Source organism: Palaemon carinicauda, chromosome 7 (genome assembly GCF_036898095.1).
Source record: "Palaemon carinicauda isolate YSFRI2023 chromosome 7, ASM3689809v2, whole genome shotgun sequence".
Lineage (NCBI taxonomy): Eukaryota > Metazoa > Arthropoda > Malacostraca > Decapoda > Palaemonidae > Palaemon > Palaemon carinicauda.
In genome coordinates, this window is record NC_090731.1 from 141,354,082 (window position 1) to 141,376,581 (window position 22,500).

Sequence of the window (22,500 nt, forward strand, 5' to 3'; positions counted from 1 at the left end):
ATATATATATATATATTCACAATGCCCTAGTTTATAATAATTGTATTTTTTCTTTCATTAACAACTTAAGCACTTATGTTATGGAATGTTTTGAGTGACTAGCACTGGAGTGAAATGACGTTGCTTAAGCTTATGATTTAGAGTACAATGGTATAAGACTATCAAAAGCTAAAAAAAGTAGATTTTTTTTAAAGAAACTCATGCAATTAACATAGACTCTATCAAATACGGTGAGTAATTTCTTTAATGTACATATCTCGTATGTCGAACACTTGCGGTGTATTTTCGCTTTAAGAAGAGCAGTGAAACCCATGCTAAGTTATCCAGTTTCATTTATATTCCCATAAACTTGATGAACTGCGGAAACATTTAAGGAAAATCTCACAAATCAAATCGTCTTTATGGCTAATAAAGTAGCAATAAGTACTTTTACGTCTGTCGTCGGCTTTCCGATGAAGATTTTCTGTCAGATATTTTTTGGAATAATATTATTCTGTGGAAACTCTCTCTCTCTCTCTCTCTCTCTCTCTCTCTCTCTCTCTCTCTTTTCCGTATATAATACACTCAAACACACACACATATATATATATATAGATATATATATATATATATATATAAAGAGATATACATATATATATATATATATATATATGTATATATATATATAAGAGAGAGAGAGAGAGAGAGAGAGAGAGAGAGAGAGAGAGAGAGAGAATATATATAAATATAAATATGTATATATATATATATATATATATATATATATATATATAAATAGTCAGACGTAACAAGTCTACTGTAGGACAAAGGCCTTTCACTCCTGAGTGTTTATGGTTTTTCTATGCCAGTCTATACCCGAAAAAATCATAGCCCCTCAGTCCATCGTGCTCTCTGCCTTCCTTTGCTTCTTTTGCAATCTCTCGGGATGCATTCCGTTACTCCTTAAGTCCATGTATTGTCTATTTTCCCAGTATATGTCCGGGCCATGTCCTCTCTATCTCTCTCTCTTTTCAATACCTCCATGTTTAAATATCCACTACTTTAGTTTGCTCTCTTATCCATGTTGCTCATTTTTCTTTCTAAATCTCATTAAGATTTTAACTAGCTTATGTTCTAAGGCCCCAACTTTCCGATGTATAAGTAAATACTGCTAGGACCATCTGATGAAAAACTTTTTTTTTTTTTTTTTAGAGAAAGTGGCATTTACATTTCATAATCTCATTTTGTGTAACAAAAGTTTTTCCATCCCATGCATATCCTTCTTTCAATTTCGGTCTCATGTACTTAGAAAACAATTACTGTCTGTCCTATATGTGTATATTCATTAACAATTTCTAGAGGTTCGTCCATAACCTTTATTTATTGTCTGCATTTTCATTGAACATTATTTAGTTTTACTCATATTTATTTTCGGTCCTACATCTCTGCTTTCTCTATTCAAATCTTTTATCATCTTTTGTTATTCTTCCCATTATTAAATGAATAGAACTATGACATCTACTTATCTTAAGTTTTTAAGGTATTCCCCATTCATATTAATTTCTACATTTTCCCAATTATTCACATTAACTCCATTCTTTTCCTCATCAAAATTATTAACAAAGTTTTCTAGGAATGCTGTGAATAATTTAGGAAAGATGGGTCTCCTTGTCTTACTTCTTTCTCAAGCTTGATTTTCTCAGTATCTTTCTGAAATTTAAGGATTGCTGTACTTCCTGTATAAATATCTTCAAGTGTTCTAACATAAGATTCATTTATTCATTTTCTTTGAAGGGCTATCATTACTGCTGAAGTTTTGACAGAATCAAAATCTTTCTCACAGTCTATAAATGCCATACATAGTGGTTTGTCATGTTCTGTGGACTTTTATGATATATATATATATATATATATATGTGTGTGTGTGTGTGTGTATATATATATATATATATATATAGATAGATAGATAGATATCTTTCTGGTCACGTTTAGCAGCCTTGCCAGGCGAGTAACTACTTAGTCCTTCGTCCCTCTATTAATGGGAGATGGAGTAGTCATACCCTGGTGTTTTTGCATCTCTTTATAATTATTTAACTGGTATTTTTGTGGCTCTCACACTACAGTGTGTGTGTGTGTATATATATATATATATATATATATATATATGTGTGTGTGTGTGTGTATTTATTAAAGTGTCTAAACAGCTATTCAATTGTTAAATTGAGCTAAGAAGAGCAGGTAGGAGGACTAATGCATAAGCATGAAGGAAAGAAGAGGTCTGAAGAAAACGAACTGGGGTGTATTTTCATCTCCGAAAAAAGTGGAATTTTATACGGCATGTGAATCGGATATTTAAAAAAAGGTTAAATGGATAATACAGATTATGAAACTAGCAATACGTGGTTAATTAGTTTTGCATTTTTTAAAAGACCGGAAGATTTTTTTGTAAGAGGTTTTGAAATTATATACTTGCCAAAAAGAGAGTTGAAGCTAGAACTTGAAATTATCTGTTTAACCTGTTGATACGTAAAGGCATAGATTGAAAGGCTTCGATATTGTTTATGATAGAACACTGGATTCCTTTTTGTGATGTTCTTAAATTGATCAAGAACTGTTGCTCAACGCCCAATCCCACATCAGTCGTTGAATGATGATGTTTAAAGATTTAAGGGCCGATCATTAATGGCAGAGGTAAGGGCCAGTGACATTGCCCTAGCAAGCAGGAAAATACCCTAGAGACTGATCATATATACATATGATCAGCGCCAAATCCCCCTCCCCATCCATGCTAGGACCAGGGAAGGCCAGGCAATGTGTTATGGCTTCCCCAAATCCCCCATCCTTAGCTCAAAAAGATGATGAGGTTGTAGCGACCAATGGAACTAACGAGTTTGAGCGGTACTCGAACCCCAGGCAAGGACGTTACCAAGTTGAAAAATAGCATGGTCGAACAAAATAGGCTTGAACATACACATATATCCATCTATATATTGATATATATATATATATATATATATATATATATATATGTATATATATACACATACACACACACACACACACATATATATATATATATATATATACATATACACACAAACACACACACACACACACACACACATATATATATATGTATATATATATATATACTGTATATATATATATATATATATATATCTCAAGATATCCCATCTTCCTAGAATTCGGTCTCACAATATAGTACCAGTTTAACATCCTTATGGCATGGAAGAAACCATAGAATATATCTTCAAGTGTTTTTTTTTTTTTTTTTTTTTTTTTTTTCAAGTTGGAAGAAGAATTTGTCAGTAACTGTTGCCTGAATGCTTAAGGTTTTTGAAAAAAAAAAATTAACTTACATTTCAGTAAATACAACTGTTATACAGTAATAGCTTTTCATTCGTACTTTGATCATATTCTCTCCTAAGGGAAATGTTTTCTTGACAAATTTCTTGCCCAAGATTTAATTCATTGAATTCTGCTGATTCTGTCTGATAGCCTTTTCCTCTCGCTCTCAATAACCATCCATCCCTGCATTGGAAATGACACAGAGTCCTGGGTGTGGAAAATTCACTATTCTTTTTATCTTCTTGTTTGCGGATTTTTGCGCGTAAACCGGCGAATCAACACCAATATCAACTCTGCTGCCTTTAGTGCCTTTGTTTAGGGTTCTTTTAGCCCACCCGTGCCATGGCGTAGCTTTAAGTTTTTCTGTAGAATTTTTGTGAAGATAAATACTTTGGCATTCTCTAGATTTCATTTTCATTTTTAATTATCAAGAGTGCAATGGACATCTGTATATTTCTTATCTGATATATAATCTGTCCGAAAAGAGCTATATAGGACTTATACCCTTCATTCGCATCTTATCTATTCTTGCTTCCCAAGAGGGCTTATACTCTCTATTTTCTATAAGTCTTAGCTAATTTCCGCATTTTCTATATCCTAGTCACTAGAATGTAATGCATAAAACTGTCCATAAATAAATTTCATCATTTGGATATTTCTTCTAATTAAAATGGCGGTGCCTGTGAGTAGTCTTCAAATTCTTTTTACCACAACATATTAATATTTTTCATCTCTGTTTTGTGGCTAAAATACGTGATAAAATCAATAATTGCAACTGCCATGCCAACACAAAACACACACACACAGACAAGGGAACCAACGATGGGTGTTGGAAAGAACAACCAAAAGCCCTAAGTTAGTATTCGTCACTTAGCGAATTAGCTCTTCGGAGTTTGGTGCCAAGTCATCAGTGTAAGGTTCTGAAAGCGCAAAATTGCTCATCAAGCTTGAAATCGGACGAAGGCAGGTCCTGTCGTTCTGTTTTAATTATTGCAGGTCCTTTTTTTAGAACAGTTAAAAACTGATAATATAGCCTATAGGTAGATAGCTAGATGAATATGTGTAAATAGATAAATTTGTAAAGAGGAAGGATTATTGAGGGCGAATGCCCCCCCATCTCTCTCTCTCTCTCTCTCTCTCTCTCTCTCTCTCTCTCTTAATTGATTTTAATTGAGATAAATAGAGGTGACGGGCATGACATTGCTTCCAATATATAGGTAAGTGATGATTGAATTTTCTTTTTCACATTTTCTTGGTGTCGTATATTTTTGGTTTTCATCCACACTTTTTCATGATAACATGCTCTGACCTTACAGAGGGGCCACCAGTTTGTTGTTCGGAGTCAACCCACTCACGTGAGTTGTTAAAGAAATCATTGTGACAAAGGCTTTATATCCCAGGTTTTCAAGAAGTGTGAACCTGTCTTTAAGATCAGAGAAGTGGCTATTTTGAAAGATTCGGATGACGATAGCCACTCGGGGCAGACTATTCTATAATATTTCTCTTCCTCCTGTTTTTTTGAGCTATTACAGTTTATATACGAAAGATTTGTTTAAATGCTGTAACTGTTCTTAGATTATTTTATTTTAATTGTTCATTACTCTTCTTGTAGCTTATTTATTTCCTTTCCCCACTGGGATATTTTTCCGTGTTGGAGCCCTTGGGCTCATAGCATCCTGCTTTTTCAACTAGGGCTGTAGCTTAGATGATGATGCTAATAATAATAATAATAATAATAATAATAATGATAATAATAATGATGATGATGACAACAACAGCAACAACAACAACAACAACAACAACAACAACACTGTAAACGTGAAAGGTGTCGAGATGGATTGCTGGATGTTCCTGATGATGTATGGCGAGATTTTGTCGAAATTCAATCTTGTCTTTTCATCTAAGAATATATGGAAACGAAGAGAATAGAGATTTATTGTTTCGAAATAAGGTTAACTGAATAGGTTACATGCTTTTGAAGATTTAGAGGTTAGTCAAAAATTAATTAATAATATAAGATGAAAATGATGAAGGGGAAAATGTTGAATAATCCATAAAGAATCTTTGCGCTGCTGCCATTAGAATTAAAAATGCAATTAATTTTTAAATAGTTGAAAAACTAATTAGCAATTATTAATGACGATATGATATCTTTCAGTACCGAGAGAAAAGATCATACTTCATTCTTGGAAGAAGACTCTCTTCAGTCATTAATAAGAAGACTTATTGTTTTTATCTTGCTTGTTGATGAATATGTTATTAGTTAAACTTAAAAATTTATGATTAAGGCTGTGCACATTTTCTTACAACGTGATTATATCATTTGGGTAGCTTGAAGGCGTCTGATTTTTTGTACACTTTTTATTGATAGAAAATCTTATCAAGTCAATAATGAACTAAGGATATTTTGCGTTGATTGTCTGTAGATGACATCATGCAAGATCATTTTTAAAATTTTTAATTAAGGTCATTTGTTATGAAATATTTCTAGAAACTACTTTGTTTGTATTTGGTTTGATCCTTTATGAAATAAGGTGTTTTTTTTTCTCTCTGTCTCTCTTTCTCATGATAAGATAACTTTCAATGACTACTCCTAGAGCAACGCTACATCGAAATGTCACTATGTATGAATGAAGCCTAAAGTTATAGGCTTACACCTGACAAGTTTAATTTATCACTAATGAATCTGTAGAGAACCGCAAATTCTATTAGGGTCATCCTAATTTCAATTAGCCCCCATTGTGAAGGATATATTGTTGTTTTCACCCAGGGAACAATGACTGGGATGTTCAGAGCTCTCTTCAAATTGAATTCGTTCCTAATAATTGGCAGATTTAATTAATTAATCTACCCTATGCATAAGATGGAAAGTAATTCCTATATGACGATGATGCTCGATTAATATTTACTGTCACTACTACTACTACTACTACTACTACTACTACTACTACTACTACTACTACTAAGTAGTAGCTTGGCCAAGGCACCAGCCACCTGTTGAGATGCTACCGTTAAGAGAGTTATTGGGTCCTTTGACTGGCCAGAAAGTACTATATTGAATCCCTCTCTAGTTTCTGCCCGTTTTTCCTTTGCCTACATATACACCGAATAATCTGGCCTATTCTTTATACATTCTCCTCTTTCCTCATACACCTGACAAAACTAGGGTTACCAAACAATTCTTCTTTACTCAAGTGGTTAACTAGTGCACTGTAGTTGTTCAATGGCTACTTTCTTCTTTATGAAGGTAGAAGAGGCTCTTTAGCTGTGTTAAGCTATGAGAAGGACACTCCAAAATCAAACCATTGTTCCCTACTCTTGGGTAATGCCATAGCGTCTTTATTATGGTCTTTCGCTGGCTTAGGTTAGAGTTCTCCTGCTTGAGGATACGCTCAGGAACACTATTCTATTTGTTTCCTTATTTCTTTTCCTCACTGGGTCTATTTTCCCTTGGGCTTATAGCGTCTTGCTTTTCCAACTAGGGTTGCAGCTTAGCAAGTAATAATAATAATAATAATAATGATAATAATAATAATAATAATAATAATAATGCTCGTCATCATCATACGTCCATTTAGTACATGTCAAAAATTCGTTATTACCCATAAGATTAGAATATTTTTATGATAGAAAGTATGGGTATGGGAAAGTATTAGTGTTCTAGTGATAAAACAAGTAATTACTGTTCTGCAGATATATAACAGCTAAAAGGGTAGATAACGCAGATCAACGATATGGTTGTTTTTCATGATGATCAACATGAGGTAATATATTTCACATACAAAATTATTAATTTTACCCTCGTATTCAGAGGGCCTAAACAACAGTATTGAAAATATATTCGCGAAGATAGGAACAAGTCTTATTCCTGTTGATATTCATGTGCGATTCATTGTCTCTTTGTGTTTGAGAACTTCGGCTGCAAGTTCTCTGACCTAGTGGAAAACGGAAATGAAGAGGAAAAAAGTAAAGATAGATGAGAATGGGCCGCGTTCGTAATGAAACTTTCGTCATGTCAGCATCCATGAAGATTGCTCTCCGTTATTTTGTTTGTTTATGGCCTAGTGGTAAATTGGTAAATTAAATGGGAATTGGATTGATATGTACTCACAATTGCTTACTTTTTTTAATATATCCATGCAATTTATTTATCATTTGTTGATTTAGGTGGTTCTTATTGGAACAAAAATATGTACTGATTTATATTTTATAGTAGTTCATAAAATTTATTTCAATGTAAATGAGATGTATAGAGATCAAGAATACTAAAATTTTTGATACTTTCAGGTTGGAGTCAGTTCTGCTTTATTCAAATGTTTAGTACTCAGAATTCAGAGTTGTCTATGAAAATGTTCTCACCGTTGAACCGGGGCAAAAGCATGGACGCTTGGAATTGCCCAGGTTTATTGAGTGTTGTTGATGGAACAGATGCACAGTTCAACCATGCAAGGCTAAATGGAATATGTGAGAGTTGGGGGCAGTTTTTATTGAAAGGAAATAAAAGGGTAATATTGATTATTTAGATGGCATGAAATTCTAAAGGAAAATATTATAAGAAAACAGGACTTATAGAAGTTTATTGGAGAAGAAAATTCAAATGAAGAAACGCAACAGGTGCCTACTTGTTTAATAATGCAATGAAGAATAGCAAAATACTGAAACACGTATGTCATGTTTCCGCAAAATAATCGAAGAGAATAACAATGAGTATTAAGCATCGTAAGAATAGTCTTTATAGTTGAAATTACCGCCTAACGCTTTTTACTTTGTACGGTATAGCGAATAACTTTTGAACTATCTAGGCCCCGAATGATTTGGCCTTTCACATTTATAAATGGACATATTCGACCATTATTTGTGGAATCGTTTATTAACTTTTAAGACATTCAGTGGACATTATCCGCACCGTTTGAACATTACGGGTTAAATATTATTATTATTTACCTCATATATATTTATATATTTATAAGACGTCAATTTAGACATCATAAAGCAATATGGCTGAGGATATTTGTTTGATATTAAGATGATCATGTAAATAAATGAGTAAATAATTAGATTATTGAGTAGTGATTTTCCAATCAATTTTCGTAGTAAACCCGGAGGTAAGAACAATATTATTTTTGCTCATGCTCATAGCGTTATCGTCCAAGCGAATACCATGAATATTCATCATACTTTGCACGAAGTATGTATTAAATGATTCTTATGTAGAAACACACACACACACACACACACACACACACACACATATATATATATATATATATATATATATATATATATATATATGTGTGTGTGTGTGTGTGTGTGTGTGTGTGTGTGTGTGTGGCGTGGAGTATACCAAGTATATAATGCATGTAAGTAATATTCTATTGTTTTATTCTAATTGTTATAATTTAATAAAAAAAAAAACATTAAGTTTTTTATCTTACATACATTGGTTATAAGAATGTTAAACAAAAGGTTACGATTTCTTCATCTCTATTGTCATTTTGCTTGGCGTCGAGAGAAGAAAATTCCTGCTGGTCCGGATTATTGGGTTTTTTTGACGTAACATCTTTAAAGACTCGTGTTTCCGAACCCCCCAATCATAGTCTTACCTATCAGGCCCCTTGTTAGCGGCTTCATCCAAACTTTTTTTTTTTCTCCGAAGAAATGTCAGATTCCAGATACTGACGCTCTTTTTCTTCTGCTTATATTTGCATTTTTTCTTTTTATTTTATTCTTACAGGTAGTGGAATTACAAGGGTCTCCATATCGTAATCATATTCTTGGACATTTTTTATACCCATGATTCTCTCTCTCTCTCTCTCTCTCTCTCTCTCTCTCTCTCTCTCTCTCTCTCTCTCTCTCTCTCTCTTTCAGGGGAATTTAGGTATATATTTCATTCGTTAAGAGGAATTTAGGTATATATTTCATTCGTTATTTCATTTATTGTAAAATATTGAGGTTGTCTATCTTCTCCCTCGAGGTACAGTTGGACACAGGAATTTCTTGCATAACGCACTCTGAGGAAGTGAACCCTGTCACACCGTTACTGATCGGAGCGTTCCTGTGTTTAGCCCTTTCGACCACTATCTCTCCCTAAACTTATGTGTTTGGTTACTCGCCGCGCAGTAAAGGTGTGGGAGGGTGCACTTCCTCAGAGCATGGTGTGCCAGGAACTCCTGTAACCAACTGAACAATTGTGAGGTAAATTAAACATGTCACTGGGACGAGTTATAACGTTTTGTCAGCATTATTACAACTATATTTCTCTAATCCCCGTGAGATGTATATATTTATATGTTCATCTGAAAGTCTGTTAAAAGACTAATATTATTTTTTGTTTACAACAGGAAGAGAGGAAACAAAGCATTTTACATTTCCTCAAGAAAAAAATAAGATAAAACATAGGGCCTCATTTACAGAAGGGAAATTTATCTGGTCCGGAAATTTATAGAGGTATTTTACTTCACCAGTTGAAGTCGTATAACGAGGATACTGGAGGAAAGAATTGAGGAAGTTATGATATATATATATATATATATATATATATATATATATATGGAACAACAACAAATGCAGCGTTGTCCAGCCCACTGCATAACAGGCCTCAGACATGTCTTGGTTATTATTATTATCATTACTTCCTAAGCTACAACCTTAGTTGGAAAAGCCAAATGCTATAAGCCCAAGGGCTCCAACACGAAAAAAAAATCAGTTGATGAAAGGAAGTAAGGAAATAAACTACAACAGAAGTTTAAGAACAATAACAACATTAAAGTAAATCTTTCATATATAGACTATAAAAAAACTTTATAAAAAACAAGAGGAATTGCAAATAAGATAGAATAGTATGCCCGAGTGGACCCTCAAGTAAGGGAACCCTACCCCTTGCCAGTCGAAGACCATGGTACAAAGGTTATGGTACTAACCAAGACTAGAGAACAATGGTTTACTTTTGGAGAATCCTTCTCCTAGAAGAGCTCCTAACCATAGCCGAAGAGTCTCTTCTACCCTTACCGAGAAGGAAAGTAGCCACTGAAAAACTACAGTGAAGAAGTTAACCTCTTCAGCGAAGAAGTATTTTTTGGTAATCTTGGTGTTGTTAGGTGTATGAGGACAGAGGAGAATGTGTAAAGAATAGACTAGACAATTCGGTGTAGGCGAAAGAAAAATGAGCAGTAACCAGTGAGAGGGATCCAATATAGTAGTATCTAGCCAGTCAAATGACCAATAACTCTAGCGGTAGTATCTCAACAGGTGGGTGGTGCCCTGGCCAATCTACTACCATTCCCATCACCACGCTAGCCACTGCGGATTGGTTATGGTCTGACACTTCGGTCTGATCGCTCACAGCAAACCAGCATAGTATGGGTGTCTGACTAGTACAGATTTGTTGATCATGGTGATTCACAACCCCTTTCACCACGTTAAGGCATTTCCTTTCAGAAAGTGTGTGTGTGTGTGTGTGTGTATATATATATATATATATATATATATATATGTATATATATATATATATATAGATAGATAGATAGATATATATATACATATTATATAGATATATATGCATGTATATATAATTTATATATATATATGTATATATATATGTATATATATATGTATATATATATATATATATATATATATATATATATTAAACTACTATTGTGAATGTTTTGGCTCATTCCTATGTCATTGGCTCCTTATAAGCTTGTCCACGTTACCCTGAACGGGCACTGATATATAAATTTTATTGCAAAGATACGTTTGTTAGTATCATTATTAAAGGTATTTAAGTCATTACAGTATATTGAATGTGAGGCAAATATTTTTATACTTTCCTGTTAAACAAATTATCGCTTTAGGTAAAGTATTTTCTCTCAATATAAAACTAAGATTCAATGACTTTTACGTTGTGTTCGGCTTAATGTTTGTGTGCTGGCTATAGCCCATTGATTTAAAGATGTTTTAAGCTCCTGTTGGTTTAAATCATTACATAATGTTGAAAAATAACATGTAACTAAAATTAAAGGTTATTGTTAAAGGTACAGTATATGGAAAAATTATTCGCCAACAATAAGGTAACGTAGGTGTAAATATTTTATTCACACAATTTAAAGTTTCCATAAATTGCGTTTCCAGTTATCTATATTATAGCATCCAAAATTATCGTTGATTTTAACGGTGAGGGTGCACCATTCATGTATATTTGAGTTTGATTCCATTATATACTGGTAATTGTTTTTATTTATAACCAGGGGCCCAGACAACTAGTGATTTTTATCTTTGCGGTCTTTGTACATACATCTATTAAGATTTAGGAAGCATTGAACTTGAACAAATATTGTACAAATTATACTAATAACATTATTATTATTATTTTGCAATTGATAATTTAGTTGTGATTTCATGCATTTCTTGTGGCTTGGATATGCTAGTATTAGAAATAAAGCAAGGTCTTTACGGTTAGCATCCGGAAAGAAAAAGAAAGAGTGTAACAGATGTAGAACTATTTTTTTTACTATTCTTAGCTGTAAGAATAAGATTTAGTGTAATGTCGTGTGAAAGGACTTTATAAATTTCTTAATTGCTATTGGGATTTTTCGTAGGTGTTATGTGAAAATATTGAAATTACCTAAAAATTATTCCAATTATTTGTAGTTGTGGATGAACATATTGATCCCTTCATCTATATACATCGACGGTCAATTTGAATATGACTGGTTTTAAAATACTGTTTTTGCCTATACTTGACTGAATAAATTTGAGAGGAGTTTGGCTAGTCAGGTTTCTTCAAGATCATATATCCGTTATTGCTTGAGCTTATTGTATAGAATAAATTGATAAACTTTTCGAAAGTCTTAGCGACGTTAATAAAATTTCGATTTTAGTCGCCAATTCTAAGCTACTTTCCAGCTTTATTTTATTGATCAGCTGATGCACTGTAAAAAGTCTCTGAATAAAATCCTATTGTTTATTTGGGAGCTGTATATTATTTCAGAATTGTCTTCTTTACGAGTTTTGCAAAGAATTTGTTCAGGTAAGATGTTAGTGATTTTTTCTAGTGCAACTTCAAGAGATGACTATGTAATTTATATCCATTGGATTTTAGTCCCCTGTTTAAATAGAGACCTTTATAGATTTATTTTTTTTCTTTCTCTTTAACTAAAATTATGAGGAAATGGTCAGATTCTACTGTGCAGTAAGATGTAAGCGTACATTTCCTTGGCATTCATATATTCATGCATATCCATATTTTGTTGCGCCGAGAGTCCATTGGCTCTCATGGCAAAAATAGCAGCATGTTTGTCCATCTTATGACTCGCATCCGGGGTTTGATTCTCATATGAGTATTGCACTGAGAGGCATTCAAACAGTTTGGTTCAGGGGATATGATGAGTGGTCCATTGACTTGAGGGGACGTGTCCCACATTTCACTTTCTGATGTTCGCCTGCTTATGCCAAGGAAATGTTTGGGTACTTTTTATTCCGTGCTCTTTTATATCGTCTTGTTTTCACAGGTTTGGCATTCGGAATTGAAAAATGTTTGTCTTCATTCGTCCACTAGATCGATTTTCAGATTTTCAGCTGTTGTTTTAAGGTTACGACTTCAGTTTGGTGCGTCGAGCTTAGCATTTTCAATTTTGTTTTTCTTTTGGGAGAGAGAGAGAGAGAGAGAGAGAGAGAGAGAGAGAGAGAGAGAGAGAGAGAGAGAGAGAGAGAGAGAGAGAGAGAGAGAGAGAGAGAGAAAAAAAAATTGTTCTTAGTAATAGGGAATGCACATGAGTAAAGCAAATTCTAAAAATGCAAGGAATTAAGTATAGAAAGTAAATATTTGTTGTGTGAAATGATAGAAGAGGGAATTAATGTTAAGACGTCTGTACATAATATGATATGGATAACGAATATTTTTTTAGTGTTCCCATGATAAATAATTAATTAAGAAAGAAGAAGGAATTTGATAGTGCATACGGATGTTATACTTGTCATTAAAATTTTCTAAGTCTACGCTTACCGTGTTTCACATTTTTATTTTATATGAATGAACACTCATATATTTTTTGTAGCCGATTTATTTTCATTACGAATAACAGCTGATCAGAAAATTCTAAAGAATCATATTTATGACTGAAGCTAAGTAATATTTCTAAAATCTAAATAAGAATTAAACTTTCGCATCGTTGATAACCACAAGGTCTATAAATTCACGTTAATTTCGTTGTGGTATTTTTAAAGCTTTCAACAAATTATGTCTCTCTCTCTCTCTCTCTCTCTCTCTCTCTCTCTCTCTCCTCTCTCTCTCTCTCTCTCTCTCTCTCTCTCTCTCTCCATGTTGTTGTCAGCTATGGCCACCCTGACCTTCCGACTGAAGAGAACCAAAATCCAAAGAAACTTCTTAGATTAAGAAACCATTATCTAGTAAGGTCATTGACACTCAATATCTCTGCACTCGTCCACTCAAATTCGTGACATTTCCGAAGGCAAAATTTGCCGAGTGTTCCGTCCTAACCGCCGAGTGCATTCGGGAGGTGCTTGAGAGGTCGAGGTGATGTAGATACCTCATGACACCTGGTGTTCAAATGTCTCCGGAGAGGTCAGTCGTGATCTACTATCGACTAAGTATAGTAGTGTTCCTCTCTTTCAGTTTCCTCAATGAAGATTCATGACATGTCGTGCCAGGAAACTATTTATGTATGGATTTTGGTTAACACTTAATTATAAGGATGTAAATTTAAAAGCGCCAAGTAGATGATGAATGGAGAAGTTCTGAATTAAAATTTCAAGATAGTGGCGGCTGGCGAAATGTAACTGAGGCTCTTTGCGTCAATAGGCGTAGGAGGAGATCATGATGATGAAATATATGAATTGCCAATAATAAATATTGTTTTACGTGTTATTGAATGAATCACAGACGGAACATTAGTTTAATTTTATAATGATGTCTTATTTCAGTAATAACAACTTATTGCAGGATAAAAGATGCCTTTGTGTCCTTAAATCTGGGTCTTATATGCATTACTCTTTACAAGTTTAAGAATTGAGTATTCTTAATTTTACTCATATTACTATCCATTGTATTTTCTAATGTCGATTCGTATTCTATATTTTATATTTTGTTTTCGATACATCTTGAAAGATTTTGTTTGCTACTGTGTTGGAATTCAATCAATGATTAATGTTTTGTGTTATAATATTTCGGAGTTTTATCCTTGAATTATGAAATCGTGGATATTGAAGATTTTTTATTATTTTATTCTTCTCATGGATTTTCGGATACTTTAGTTTATAGCTCTTAAGTATTATGATTATAAACATATCTAGGATACTAATTCAAAGGTGTTATCGCTTAAAGTTAATATTTTTATTATGAATTGGTATTCATATCGAAATTTTTTCTTTCATGTCATACAAAAATGTATATTGAAATTTTAATTATATAGACACTTGAAATATTAAATTTGATTTGGAAAAGGGATATCTAACTGTGATGTACTTTTATTTCAAGTCTGAATTTTTTATTACGAGAATTTTGTTTGTTGTTATTACTACAAAGAAATCTAGATTTTTTATACTATATTAATTTTGAGTTTCTCTTTATTATGATGTTGAGATTTTTTGTGAAAGAAAGCGGGGATTGTTTGTTTACCTCAAAAGCTTTTTGTTATTCATTATTGCTAATTATTTGAGATATAACTTTTTTTTGTATTCACATATATAAGAAAATAACTTTCAACAATAATGCAGCTGTTTATAGATTTTTTGTCGATTTATGTCGCTCTAATATTTTCCAAGGTATTATAGAAGCTTCATGAACTTTATTTTTACTTAAATTTTCATTTTTACTCTACACAGTTTACATGAATTACTTTTGCGTGTTATTTGCTTAGATCGCTCGAGAAATTGCACATTTCTCTCAACCAGCTAAAAATACGGAGTTTTCTTTAATTTATAGTTAATGCTACAACAATTTTATTTTCTTAGATTAACATTTTATATATTAATAAGTTCATATAAATATAATTTTTATTTGAAACATTTCGCTGAATCTTCTCTTTCGCTCAACAGCTATTTCCTCAATACTTCTGTATCTCTTGACCTTCGGTTCTATTTTCATATGCTATTTTAGACTCCCCTGAGATGCTTCGCCTTTTGTTAACTTTACTGAGGTGATGATACGAATGAGCAAAAAGTTGTTATGAAACCGATACAGTAGACATTTTTATTCTCTTTAGCACGGTTAGATTTATCTTGTTTCCTCTCAACCTCTCCTTTCGTGATCCCCTTTGCTACAAATAGATTTTCTCTCTCTCTCTCTCTATCTCTCTCTCTCTCTCTCTCTCTCTCTCTCTCTCTCTCTCTCTCTCTCTCTCTCTCTCTCTCTCTCTCTCTCTCCAATGTTTTGCATTTTTAACTGTTTTCTGCCTTCAATTTCTTTGCAAAATAGTTTTTTAAACATAAGTGAAAGTAATTTGCTGAAAGGTTTAATTAATTCTATATGTATTATATATTTTCAACTAGTGACTTTCCTTTGTACGTTATTTACAGCATAATGACATAATAGCATACCTCTTAACTTTCTTCGCTTACTCATACCTCTTATTTGCCTAAACTCATCTCTACAAATTCATATACGAGAAAGAAAATAAATGAAAAGAAAGATTTTACTCTCTATGGCAAGGCTTTAACCCAAATCAATTCAGTAGAGGTTAAAGTTAGTAGGCTACTTACTAACGACTATGCCATGAAAATGGATAATAAGTATGGTTACATTTTGAATACATTGTGTTTTGAATTCATCTACATTTTGTTTGTCAACTCACTCACTCCTTTCCTTTGTCTAGACATACCTTACACACTCTGGTCATCCACATCTATTTATAGTATCATTCCAATCTTCAAGGTCACAATTGCTTTATTTACGCATATAACAGTAATTTCTTCAAACTTTTTAAAATTTCCACAAATCACTTCTGTTCTTGCATCATTTAACTCTGGTTCTCATGATTATCCTCGTCCAATAGATACTTGAAATACACCATCAAACAAAGTCTATATTTGTTTCGGACATAATTTTTATCTATATCTCTTATCTTGAGAACCCTTTGCTAGTCTGTTTTCACTCTGAGTTCCCTCCTAGAAAACTTCTTGTTTGACCTCAATTATTTGCTCACCTGATTCCATTGTTTTATAACAAACTTGGCCATCCTATTATATTCCTGTGCGCGATTTTCACTTCTGCCCTTATACGGCACTTGAGGTAATCTATTGTTTTCCTTAGCTAAACTTCTCATCTCATCACAACACTAACTCGCTTTCTTCATTATTTAGCCCCATAAAGCCATAAATGCTCTGTTGGGACTCAATTACCTATTCCTAGAATCTTTTTACATTCATATTCTCCAAATTCAGCGTCCTTGATTATGTTATATTTTTTCATCGGTGACTCTCGATAAGTTTTCCTTACATTCTTCTTATTTGTGGTGTCTGATTTAACCATTATAGCAGCATTTTCAACTTTTCATTTTGACTTGAATTTAAACTTATTTTAACTTTCTTTGTTACATGATTATATTTAGATACCTTTCGGGTGTTGTTCTCACCACATTCATCAGCCTGTTTTTCCATATACTCTCTGATAATGTATAGTCTACCATTTTCTCTTTTCCATGTAAATTTGTAAATATTATCTTTGGAACCATCTATTCGAAGCCATCAAACCTTTTAGAACGCTTTTTTTTTTCCTCTCCACGAACACCATATATGCCAAAACACCTTTTTTTGTCATCTGCTTCCATATTTAAGTCCCCTGGTACTATATCCTCTCATGCTCCCCAAACCCCCTAATACATGCTCCGACAAGCAAATAGACTCTCTTTCACTCTCTTTATTGTCCTTATTTATGAGCACACAAACACTTACTCTCACAATCTTACCCATACAATCCTCGTATCAATAATGTTGTATACTCAAACCCCCATCCCCAGGGGCTCCCTGATGCTATAACTACCACGGTTTCCATAGCTCCCTGCTCTACTTTTTGTCCTTCTCATTCCTGTGCACGTTTCCCTGTCACCTTTGCCTCGCTCAGTAACAAATCATACCCCTTCCCAATCTCAATCTGATTACCTGTCATCGATTTTTTACCTGTTGTACTACATCTACGCATAATCACACCCCCAATATTTGTTATAAGGTGGAAAATCCCATACTCCAAACCATTGGTAAAAGCCTAAAGTTTTTCTTAGTTTTCTTTGTTTTATGATAGGGAAAATGGGATTGACATTATCCTGTTGTTGAGAGAATTTCTTCTAGCCAAATGGTTTTCACAACAATTCTCTAGAAACTTGTTTTTGGGGGTTGCCTTTAAACTGAAAAAGAACTATGATAAATGGAAAGTAGTACTTTTTAACACCTCAATAGTAGTTTACATTGAAAACTGGCTAGAATATAAACTTATGAACACGAATGTATATATATATATATATATATATATATATATATATATATATATATATATATATATACATTTATATATACATATATAATTTGTATATATATATATATATATATATATATATATATATATATGCATGCATGCGCGTGTGTGTGTGTGTGTGTGTCAATGACCTTAGATGTCAGGTTGCCAGATAACTCCTATTCAATCAGTCAGTCAATCTATGTATGTGGTGTTTTTGAGTTTGTATGTGTTATTTATGTAAGGATATTTTTGGAGAGAGAGATAGAAAGATTGCGCATACACACAGTATATACTTTCAAGATTCGGACATACATGAGTATATATGGCAGCATTGTGACGACTCGTATGACCTCGGATTGTACGTCAGTGCAGGTTGCTGGCGAGTCACAAGCCCTATTGAGGTGATTACTTGAGTGCTTTTGGAGTTGGGCCATCAGCAAGTGCTACAAGAGCTTTCCATGTTTACCTATTAAACTGACAACGGAAGATAACAGATAATTGCAAAAGGCGGATGGAGAGAGTGGTATTCTAGATAAAAATTAAGAACAGTAAAGAACAGATAATTCAGAACTACTCATTTGGTGAATTGTTGTTTGAGTAAAATAAGGGTTAGATATGAATAAATCTTTTTTTTTTCTTTTTTAATTACCAATTAAAGTATGTGTGGGTTTTTCTATTGCGATATTTCCATGGGATTTCTAAATTAAAAAAATAAAAAAAAAATCCCCCAAACGTAGTAAATTTTATGGAAGGATTATAAAAGTGGTGAGTGAATAAAATTAGTCCACCTAATAACTCTTAATCGTATTTATTCATCAGGAAATAACCGTTGGAATTCAAAAGAGAGAAATCGCCTTAACTGTACATTTGCACAACAATAAATATTACTAAATAGCTTTTTGGTCTTTGAATTACTGTCGAATTCTAAAATGGATAACACTAAAAAAAATAATGATAGAAAACCTATCTCCCTTTTCTTTTCCAGTTTTGGGTTTATATTTTGATTGCATAAGGTGAAAGAACGAGATTTAATTTTCTTTTATTGTTCTTATAGAGCTAAGTTAGTTTGTGGGTTTTTTCTCATTTATGTCCAAAACAGATATATTTGAAATTTTAACGATTATCAAAATTGGTAATCTCATCCGTCAATTTTGATTCATCATTTGATATGGATTTTTTCATTTAATGATATCTGTAGCAAAAATATATACAACAAAGGCAGAGAAGTGAGGTAAAGTCTACCTCAATTAATAATAAAAAAAAAAAACACAATAGGATCTCGATAGTAATAATTTGTTTGTCACGTTCAATAAAGGAAATGTGAAGCAGATAAACACTATTCCTTTAAGCGTGCTTCAGTTCCTATCGTTCACCATTTGGGTTAGCAGTTCTTGGAATTGCATAAATGTTGCTTCAGATTAGTAACAATAATGTTTATAGTTGTTATCAAGGGGTGTAATGTCTTGAATGTTTTTTGTCACAAAAATAATCAGGGTAAGCCATTAATTTTTTTTTGTGTTATGGTAACTCTGTTAAGAAACTCGACATTAATTTTATGGATGATAAGATATTCATATATACAGTATTTAATTCGGAGGATTTACCATTATATTATCACGACACAAATTAAAATGCATTTGTTTCTAATCAACTTTGAACATCTGGAATGAAGCATTGTGCCATTAATTATTTCATTATATATTGTATATTTACATTATTTCTTTAATTGGAATAATTTTTTAAGTAATAATATTTGTACGGGAATAAAGTTTCACAAATCTTAATTTCCTGACACTGCTTTGCACAAATCATCAGACCATAGTTTATGCTATTACACAATTGGTTCTGATTATGCAGTTATTAACATGTTTATCTTATTATTTATTTGTTTCGTAATTACATGCTCACAACGAGCTTTGCGGTAAAATCCCTTGTTGAGTTTTATTCTCAATGTAATTTTCTTCGATAATGGAATTTGACATTTCCAATAATCGAACTTCCTGCCAGATCAAGGGGACGGAAGTCAATGAGGGAAAGATTAGTCTTGAAGCCATGGGTCCTTTGAGAAGTTTCCTTTGAACCCAGGAATATTTACTGACTGCAAGACGGGTGAAATGAAGAATGGAGATATATATAAGAGAGAGAGAGAGAGAGAGAGAGAGAGAGAGAGAGAGAGAGAGAGAGAGAGAGAGAGAGAGAGAGAGAGAGAGAGAGAATTATCACTATTTTCTTTGGTCATGAGTAAGATTGAAACATAATTTCATTATTTTACCTTCTTAGAATTTTGACAGCTTTTTTCTTTTCCCCAGAGAATCACCTTTTTCTATTCTACCCTGTTCAATTCCCACATTTTCTTTCTGAAAGAATGCAAATGCCACTTAATATTCATTGAGATCCCGGGTGTTCTATATGTTCACCATGAAACCATTTAAAGGCAATAAACTCTTTACCCCTTCTTTACTTTCTAAACATCTAGTTTTTGTGTTCCTGACCACCCTTTTCCAATTAAATTAATCGCAATTTAGGTTTTTCATCAAACTAGTAACAAGTAACTTTCTCTTACAACATGGAAGTTCTGGAAGTTTCCATGAATTTTCGATATAAATTTCTCAAATTGAAATAATTTTTTCTTTAAATTCTTAATATTTTTTATTAAAGAAAAGTCACACACTTGGTGGAAGACAGAAATTATGGTGAAATGAATGATTTGATCTGTTTCTCGCCTTTTTTTTATTTATTTTTTTATTTTTTTTTATTTAAAGCATTAGGCTAACGGTTCTAGGACATTTGCGTCCCGGATATTTGTGTCCCGTATAGTTGCATCCGTGGATTTTGCGTCGCTGGTCATTTATGGAAGTTCTTTTTTGCATAGTTATTTATCAAACTTTATATGTAAAAAAAATTAGCAAAGCTAAAAAAAAGTGGGTAACAATTTATATTTAGAAAAGGAATTACATAAAAAGAGTTTGAAATTTACAAGTTTACTTTGATTTAAGAATCAATACATATTAAAAGAATTATGAAAAATTTAAGATTTTAAATATATTTAGGTTCAAAATTTTATCAAAAGGTATGAATGTTGTGGTCGATTCCCTTCAGGGAATCTATCTTGTTTTCCGGAGCATACTTATTTATTCACGACAAGGTTCTCTTGGTTGCTGTTTAATTTTCTGACTTTATAGATCTCATCGTATGAGGTAACTTCTTTATTTTTTTTGTTTAGGGCAATAGCTTCCTCCTTTTTCAGTGTCTCGATCAGTTTTCAAATAGAAGGATGATGTCACGATAAAGAATATTGCAAGGCATTGTGCAATCCCTCTAAGTTGTTATTAGTTGCATCCTTATCCCTCTTCGGCCTTTTGCTTGGCCAATTAATTTCATTTCAAAATAAGCGATGTAATCTGGTGGTAAATCACAGTTATCTGACAATTCAATTAATCCTTCTACAACTTCAATTAAGGGAAGAAAAGCTAATGTGGAAAAACATCTAATCTTCAAATTAAATACTTCATCTTCCATATACCGCTGTCTCAGTACTAGGTCACATATTTTCTTAAGAATAGACCGATATAAATGGAATACACATGAACTTATTGTTACATCTGGAAACTTTTCTAAAAAGCTTTGTGAACTCTAAAACAGTACTTAGTAAAAAATGTTTATTAGGGACGCAAATGTCCAGGGACGTAAAAGTCCAGGGACGCAATTGTCCGGGATGTAAATGTCCGGGAAGCAAATGTCCTGTCACCATTTTGCACCATAACTCATCTAGAATTAAGTATTTTTCTGGTTAGTTATTAGATATTTAGACTAATATGTCATGCAGTTTCTCTTGAAAAGTTATCTCTTGCTGAATTATTCTTTAGACTTATTACACCGATAGCTTCATTACTGATTTTCTTTCTCGTATGTTATACCTGTTTTATTGATGTAGTAATATTTAATATTCATGTTTTGTGTGTGTGTGTGTAAGTATTTTGAGAGTTTTCATCCAGGATCACATGTCAGGCTCTGGCTTTTCTAGTCTTTGTAGGAAGTCCAGTATAAAGACACAGTCAACAATAGCATTGTGCGTCTTCAACTCTGAAAGCCTTCAGTTCTAACGTTCTCTATAGAGTTTGTATATCCAGATTTCCGTCCCTTGAAGTAGAGAGATATTTTTAGTCTTGCATTCAGTTGGCTAACGGATACACTAACCTTATTCCTAATCCTTAAAGGAAGTACCAGGCTAGCACGCCATTGCTTATGTTTTCATAAATGTTTTAGCATAAAAATCCTTTATAGTTTTAGAGGTTGCTTATGAATGGTAGAGGCAAGGGACAGTGACAATGCCCAGCTATCAGGACAATGCCCTAGAGACTGACCTTATATACATATGATCAGCGCCCAAGCTCCCTCGCCATCCAAGCTATGACCAGGGAGGGCCAGGCAATGGCTGCTGATGACTTAGCAGGTAGACCTATAGGCTTCCTCAAATGCCCCATCCTTAGCTCACAAAAATGGTGAGGTTGCAGACACAAGAAAAAACCATCGAGCTTGAGCGTAACTCGAACCCCAGTCCGCTAGATCATCAGGCAAAGAAGTTTCCAATGTCACCACAATCTTCTTGCATTTTAACTTTAGAATAATTAATTACTCCATGGTAAGGAGACATTGATGCTTAAATAACATTTGTCTGCCTC

At 33.0% G+C, this 22,500-nt stretch overlaps 2 protein-coding genes across 2 annotated transcripts in view; both read left to right on the forward strand.

The window, feature by feature from the left end:
• LOC137644575 (tigger transposable element-derived protein 1-like) overlaps positions 1-9,114 on the forward strand; it is an 11,313-nt gene extending 2,199 nt beyond the window's left edge. The window contains exons 4-5 of the mRNA XM_068377534.1: positions 7,636-7,812; positions 9,083-9,114. Of these exons, the coding sequence (XP_068233635.1) occupies positions 7,636-7,812; positions 9,083-9,114 (209 nt within the window). The remainder of the gene's footprint in view (positions 1-7,635; positions 7,813-9,082) is intronic.
• LOC137644041 (dopamine receptor 2-like) overlaps positions 1-22,500 on the forward strand; it is a 681,134-nt gene that overhangs the window by 278,126 nt on the left and 380,508 nt on the right. The window lies entirely within an intron of this gene.